Here is a 7,528-nt window from a genome sequence, read left to right as displayed (position 1 = left end):
TTATCCTCTCTTTCCCTCAGCCCCCAGCTCTTAAAAAGAACAACCCTCCAAAACATAACTAAAACAAACCCAAAGGAAGCTCCTGAATATTTAGTAATTGAAACAATTTGTGTACTTGCCTTGTGTGTGGTTTTGATTTTTGTTTTGTTTGTTTGGGGTGTTTTCTCTTTAGCTTGCATTTCTTAAATCAAGAAAACTCAAATGTTTTTCCTGGCAATTATTTTTGGTGCTGTATTAATGTAACAATCTGATTTTTAGTCTTTTACTTATTTCATATTTTGCTGATTACAACAAACGTGTAGTAATTTCCTGCTCCTTACTAGTCTGAATTAAGATTGTGGAGTTTCGTAATTCGGGATTGTGGATGGTGAGTGGAGACGGAAGATGCCCTGTTCAGAATGAGGTTGGCTGTTGAAGCAGCAGAGGTGTGAAGGTGGCTGTGTAGAAAGCAGCTCTTCATTAGAGCGTTGTGGTGTTATGGCGATGCCTGGAAGATGTGCGTAGTCACAAAGAAGTATTCTGAATAAACACTTACAAAGAAAAGGTGGTCAATGGGTTCTCTTAAGGGAGTTGCTTCTGCTCTGCTTCTGTAGCTCGAAGCCTCAAGTGGCTTGGCAGCTTCTCTTTCTTCTTCATGCTCAAAAGCCCTGGAGAGTTGCCTGACAAAGAACAAATCGTGTGGTGTAATGTGTCGTAAAGAGACGATGTGTAGTGTGTGTTGAGCATATGGTCAGGTATGTAATTCCTCGAGACTTATTCTTTGGCAGTTATGTTTTGTTTTCTATCCTGAGCTGGCTGCTGTAGTGTTGCCTTTCCACCTCCTTAAAGGAAAAGGGAAGAAAACCCAAACAAAACAGCAAACAAGTAGCTGAATGTGAAGGGTCTCAGGGCTTCATGGTGTGTGTGTGTGTGTTACCTTTTTTCCTATTTAAATTTTTATTTCTGAAAGAACGTGTTTAATTGTTAGACTGTGTTCTCCACCTAAGTTTACTACAGAAAGCAACTGCCACCTCTTGAAAAGGAACTTCTTTGAGACTTTGACTTTATTTCAGTGGCATACCGAAATAGTCTGTAACGGAGAGTAACTATGTGGAGAGGGTTCTATTTGGGCAGCTATGATGCATCGGTTGGGAACTCTCGGCTCTATTGCTGCTGCTGCTAATTGTTGTCAGCCAGTCATGATATATTGATCCCTGGTCAAAATGCTCTGAAGGACTCTGGGTGCTGGCCAGTATGCACCAGGTTTTGGCCAGTATTTTATAACGATCTGACATAACGATGCATCTCAGTTACTTAAAACTGCAGCTGATGGGTTTGTGCTCCTAAACAAGGCGTGTTCTACCTCATTGAAAGGGAAATGGTAGAATCCTGGTTGTGACAGCCATTAGTTCGGGAACAGTAATTTTACTTTGCCCTGTCCATTTTCCTCCTCAAAGAAATGGTAGTAGAAAGTACGTAAATTGTAAGGATATAATAAACACTTTTGTAGGCTTAGCAGTGCTTTGACTTGCTAAGCCAGTCTTGGTTCAGCTCGGAAGTAACTTACGAAGACAAGCTAGGGAAATAGGAGATGGTAATTGCAAAAACCCAACCAACAAACCAAACCCCCATTCTCTCTTGCAGATTAACATTTGGATGCTTTTTTGAATTTACTGCTAAATGTGCTATAGGGTTTTTTGGTTGGCGACTTCCTTGCTGCTGCTGTTGCAGTCTCCCTGCCTTCCAAGAGCCCTGGTGCGGTGCTGATGTGAAGTACGCAATCTAGTGAAGTGTGGATTAGTGAGGTTCTAATGCAGCTAATGTTTGTGAAGCACTTTGAAGATATAAAGCTCTACGTAAGTACTAATGTGGAGGAAAAAACAGACCTAATTACCTTTTTATCGAGAAAGTATTTTCAGATTTGCTAATGGAGATGTAGAAACCTCATGTATATGTAAATTCAAATGTGCTTTCCCCTCCTTCCCTTCAGTTTCTTTTACAAAGGTAAAAGTAGAAATTATATTGAAATTGCCCACATCAGTTTCTGTGTCTTCTCACAAAGAATCAGAATCCTTTGTCTAGAGATGAAAACATCCTTGTTTTGTATGATTGGAATGAAGAGAGAGCATGTTTTTTGAGTGTTTTTTATACAAATCCATTTTAATGGAGCACAGGCAAGGACTGAAGGTTGCTTAAAATAATGTTACTTCCGAAGAGTGTCCTGTCTTCTTATTTCATTTTCAAAGTTACTTTCAGTATTGGAAGCTGTATTCTACCTGTATTCTGGTGTGTTCAGATCAAAATTCGTAAAGAATGAATGTTGTGATGACACTTCATACAACATCTGTATTCAGAGATCAGTTGAAAAGGAGTTATTGATATTTGAGATCTGTGATTAGGACTAATGAAATTAAATTAATTAGAAATATTACAAGTATTAATGCAGTAACTTCATATCCAGGGTCAGGCAAGAAAATGAGATTTTTTGGGGGGAGAACTAGGAATTTTATGTTAAAATTCTGTCCTCTGCCCTTACTCACATGCAACATACCTGATTGTAATTGTAAATGTCCAAAGGAAAGAGGGGGGATATCCATACTAGCCTTAAGACAAGCTATTATTTTTTTGCTGTATCTGCACCTTAAGGATTTCACTGATCCTCTCTGCATGCAGAAGGAAAGTTATGAGCGTTGAGATATAGGGGTTTTTTTTAATACTTTAGTCATGAGATGCTCTGCACAAATTATCTAGTGATCTTTTGAACTACTTAAAAAAAAAAATGTCTGCAAATAAAAGCCTAGGATGAACTCTGCATTAGCAGGCAGGAAACCACCAGCTTGCTTTCTGTTACTGTGTCCTTGACTGAGTTGTAAAGGTAATCTGCGTGTTTACCCCAAAGTGATAAGAAGGTAAATTTTTTGCTCGGTCAGGATTTTTGGCTGTGAGGTGAGCTACTGAGAATAGGAGAGAGAGACTTAGAGAAATGGTGGAGATTTTATTCACTTATTTTAATAGTTTATGGTGGGGTTTTGAGAAGCTTCTTCCAAAGCTGGGGTTGAGGCAGCCTTGAGTATTAGCAGCCTCTGGAAACGTAGAGGAATTGGAGAATGTATAAATGTATTAATTTAAGAAAATAATAAAGAGCATGCGTGTTTATGGAGTTCCTTGCTAAGTCCATAAAACAGTGTGTGTAGGGGCTTCCAGTACCTTAGAGCTCTGGTTCTTTGTTTCCCTTCCTCTTTTTCTCTCCTCCCCTGCACAGAACATCAGTATGGTTTTGATTTTTTTTTTTTGTTGTTAGAATTCTTCATTGTATTTCTCATGATTATTTCCCATGCACTGGTATTTCCTAAAGGTTTGTAACCTAACAGAAATTACGATGTTAACTGTGAAGAAACAGTTTCTGAGCATGACTAGCTAGGAAGAGCTTCAGTGCTGTTTGCGTAGGTAAAGTGTTAGTTTTGACTTCCATGTTAACCTTTCGTTTAAGGCAGGCTCCTGTTTCCAGGAGATACTGTGTGTACCCCGTGGATATTGTTTCCCTTAGTGTAAGGACAGCTCTGGTTTTACTGTGTATTTCTACTACGAAACAATAATATCCTCTTGCGCATAAAATGACTTTGCTACGCCTCTGAAGGTACCGAAGCACCAACCGCAGGTGGTGTGCGTCGTTTTGCTCTTTAACGCTTGAATTTATAACCAGAATGAGTGGAAGTTTTATCGTGTTTGGATTTGGTTGGATGAATTGCACCATAGCAGATCTGCGCAGCTAGAGCTGCCTGAATGATGTCAGTGACAACAATGGCCACTCTCTTACTTGATTATTTTGTTGGAAACTTCTCCCCTGCTGAGTGAGGGGAGAAAAGAGTTCTAATTTGGGGGGTTTTTTTGGTTTTTGTTTGTTTGGGTTTTTTTTATTTGGCTTTTGCATGATGACCTTGAATTTTCCTTCCTACTTCTTAGGACTAGTTTTGCAGTGTAATGAAGTGAAATGCTTCTGTTATCATGCTGATGCTTCTCTTTGTCTTGGTTTATTTGAATTCCATCAGATTATGCTACAATTGTCTGCCCTTTATCTGTGTAATAATGTGCTGTTTACAAGGGACACAGCTTAACTGCATTTAAAGTGTATTTAAAGAATATGTACTTTTATTTTTAAACTTTGCTTCACTTACACTAAGCCTCTAAATTGTTATTTGTCACTCGGAACCAAGAACACTCTCCACTCTTTCACCGTAAACCATCCAATATGATTTAAAAATAAAATTCAATTTGAAAATCAGTCTTCAACTATTTGCATGAGGATTAAAGTTTAATCAGATTTTCATATAGGAATTTACTGGTGTTTGTTAATCACGTGACTTCACCTGAACTTGAAATCATCAACAAGATGCTTAGCTCCCTCCTCACTGCCTTTTGGAAACAGCGTTACTGGGGCTCCTGAGCAGGATGGCGTTTCGTCTGCGGGGAGCGTTCTGTCCAGACCTGGGTTACTGACGCAGTTGTGCTACGTAGTTGTCAAAGAATAGTGATAATTCACTCTGGATCCGGGCTTTTTTTGTTCCCAAACCACAATTAAAATGGAAGAGCAGGTTGGCATACTGCTGCCAACTCGATGCACCTTCAAAACTGCTAAGCTTCAGCCAGGGCAGCCACTTGGAGCGGTTCCTCACTGAGTTCACTTCATGGCCTGCTTTAAGTTACTGTCATAAAAATGTGTTGCATTTCCTGTTCCTCCTTGAACCGTTTGTGGGTTCTCTCGTCCTTGTAGTGTGTTAGATGCCTAATTTTAAATCTGCTGGTAGGCAAAGCCATGTATTTAACACTGTAGCCTGCTGCCTTCTCACTGCAGCGACTACCCAGGTGGCTGCTTTCTGAGGCTTTGGGGCGAGACTCAGTGAACCGATATATTTCCGTTTGCATAGGTTGAATGGTCTGTGTCGATTCCAGAAATGGTGGTTTGTTTTTTTTTTTTTTTTTTTTTTTCTTTTTCCCTTACTGTTTACTGTCTCAGCATCTACCTGCTGATGGAGGTGTCTTGGAAATGGCACCAAAGATATACCCAGAAACTGCACCTGTGGAGGTTGCATTTTAATGGGGTTGCTCAGATGCCTGGAGTCTGTTCCTCGTGCCCTGGAGCTCTGTTTGTGTCTTTTCCAGAGAGGAAAATCTTGCTTTGCATTCTTATGCTGTAGACTAGGAAATGCAAGCGTTTGGTGAGGTCAGAGTATGCATGCCATCCCAGGCCTTAGTTGATGGCCTCTAATTTTATTTTGGGGGGTGGTGTTGCATTCATACAGTCTTTAGGCTACAGAAGTCGATGGAGTATCTTTTCCATTTGACCTTGCAGAAAATGCTCTAGGATCTGCTGCTTCGACTGATGTAATTTAGTTTCCCTTGACTTGTTTGGTTTTTTTCTTTCCCTGAGACTGAGCAGGTGCTTGATGCTACCTTCCTTACAGCGAAGGATTTATTTCCTGTTCAGTAGTTGATGAAATACTTTTAAGGTTCTCCTTGGTTTTCATTCTTCAGTTACTGAGATGGTGGACCTAATTTAATGTCCAATGTGAATAGCATCTTCCTGAATTTTAAACATCTTTTCTTTTCCTGTGGGAGTGTATTAGTCTGGCAGGCCCTTGAGGTAACTTGTAGGCAGTATAACTGAGAACTGCTGTGCCTGTACATCTTCTTTAAAAAGAATAATAAAAAAAAGTATTTTAAGATGGAACCAGGTATGAAGATATAAATGCTTCTGCAGCATCCTGGCAGGGATCTGCTTTTTTTGCCTCCCTGCTCTATTCCTGCTCTTTAAAACTGGTGAAATATATTTCACACAAACCACTGAATTAATCTGGATGCAACATAAGATATTTTGGTAGTTGTACTTGCAGCAGTTCATCTATATTTTTGTAACAAAACTCTCTGGGCTGAGAAGTTATCAGTGAAGCATCTGATATTAAATATTGATACTAGCTTTAATGACTTTAACAATGACTTAAGCCTGGAGGTTCTTTTAATTGATTGTATCTTCCCTTTTGTATAGGTATGTGATTTAATTTTTAGTTGATTTGCTTTAGGAGCATGAAGAGAAGATTCAATTTAAAACAAAACAAAACCAACATTTTCAAAGCTGTTGCCATTTTTCTTCCTGCTTTTAAATAAGTGACTTGTTGGCTAATGCTAAATATAAATCTTAAAATATAAATTCTGCATAGTGGATCTGACAGGAGAACCTAGATATTACCTCATTAAAGTTCAGAAATGTTTTTATAGATTTAAAATAAATAGGAAAAAAAGAAAAATGTTAAGTTATATTTTTTTTGTCTTGCAAAAAAATGGCGTTTTAAATTTCCTCCAGTCTTTAAAATAGAAAGTGTCAGTCTAAAGAGATTGAAAACTTAGTGTATGTTGTTTTCCAACTGATTGATCTTTGTTTTTTTCTCTGGTGCTGGAATATGTTGTAAAGACTCCAAGGGTAACATGTATTTATTCTTGCTATTTAGCTAGAAGGGATTCTGGTTACTTTATTAATAAATATTCTGGGAGGAATATTCCAACTAGTGAGAAAGCCATCAGCTTAAAATAAGTAAGTTCTAAACTTAAGAATTTCTTTTCCTCTCCCTTCCATTGTCTGCACCGTCCCCACTTCTCTTTCCCCAGCGAGCACTTGTCCTGCTCATTCACCTTCTTCTTACACGGAGACAGCAATGTTTGCACCAGCGTGGAGATCAGTCAGCACCAGCCTGTGTACCTGCTGAGTGAAGAACACCTCACTCTGGCCCAGCAGTCCAACAGCCCTTTTCAAGGTGGGTTTTGGCGATCAGTAGTGAGTATTGAAATGAATCAGTCCTTGGGGTTGTTCAGAACGAGGGCTTCTGGCAAAGATGGGGAGCGGGAGCTGAGGGGTTGTCTGGTTTGTAGCGATTACACGTTCTCCCCACAAGTCCCCTGTCTAGACAAAAGTCAGAAGCCGGTTGGTGTGTCTCAGCTTTTCTGCAGGTGGATCATTTTCATATTTATCTCCTGGCATGCAGCCAAATGATCTGCCTTTGACACAATAAACTTTATTTCCAAGTACTGTCTTATTGATGACTTAAATATTTTGCTTTTTCAATAAGCTTTGTAGCCGCCACATATATTCACCGACCCCTCTTTTAGAAATCCATTTCTGACTCCACGTACTTAACCTATTCGCTCCCTCTACCCCTTTACATTTGGCTCTTCCTTGCCTGTAAACTCCTTTGGTTCCACCGGCAGATGCAGGCTATGGGCTCGAAGACAAAGGAGCGATGGGGCCCGAGTCTGGTTAGTGGCTGTTTGATCATTCCCTCTCTGAGACACACTCGTGTTGCCTACAGAAATCGGTTCTCCTGCATGGCCACACACTGCCCTTGTTTATTAGTGCTCAGTGCCCAAACCTGCTTTTTTCCGAGTGCAGTTTAACAGCAGCTGTGCTTTCCTAACATGGACAAGACTAAACATGGAGCAGACACTTCCCGACTATACGTTGTTGTTGTAACTGTACCCAGCAGAAGGAAAGGACGAGGAA

General features: G+C 39.8%; 1 protein-coding gene across 1 annotated transcript in view; it reads left to right on the top strand.

Moving 5' to 3' along the window:
• Positions 1–7,528, top strand: part of MED13 (mediator complex subunit 13) — a 51,757-nt gene that overhangs the window by 16,910 nt on the left and 27,319 nt on the right. The window contains exons 4-6 of the mRNA XM_010139460.1: positions 6,640–6,785; positions 6,950–6,952; positions 7,237–7,284. Coding sequence (XP_010137762.1) covers positions 6,640–6,785; positions 6,950–6,952; positions 7,237–7,284 — 197 coding nt within the window. The remainder of the gene's footprint in view (positions 1–6,639; positions 6,786–6,949; positions 6,953–7,236; positions 7,285–7,528) is intronic.

The sequence above is a fragment of the Buceros rhinoceros genome, unplaced genomic scaffold (genome assembly GCF_000710305.1).
Source record: "Buceros rhinoceros silvestris isolate BGI_N320 unplaced genomic scaffold, ASM71030v1 scaffold25487, whole genome shotgun sequence".
Lineage (NCBI taxonomy): Eukaryota > Metazoa > Chordata > Aves > Bucerotiformes > Bucerotidae > Buceros > Buceros rhinoceros.
The sequence above is the reverse complement of the archived record's forward strand: the minus strand, read 5'-3'. Positions and strand labels throughout refer to the sequence as shown.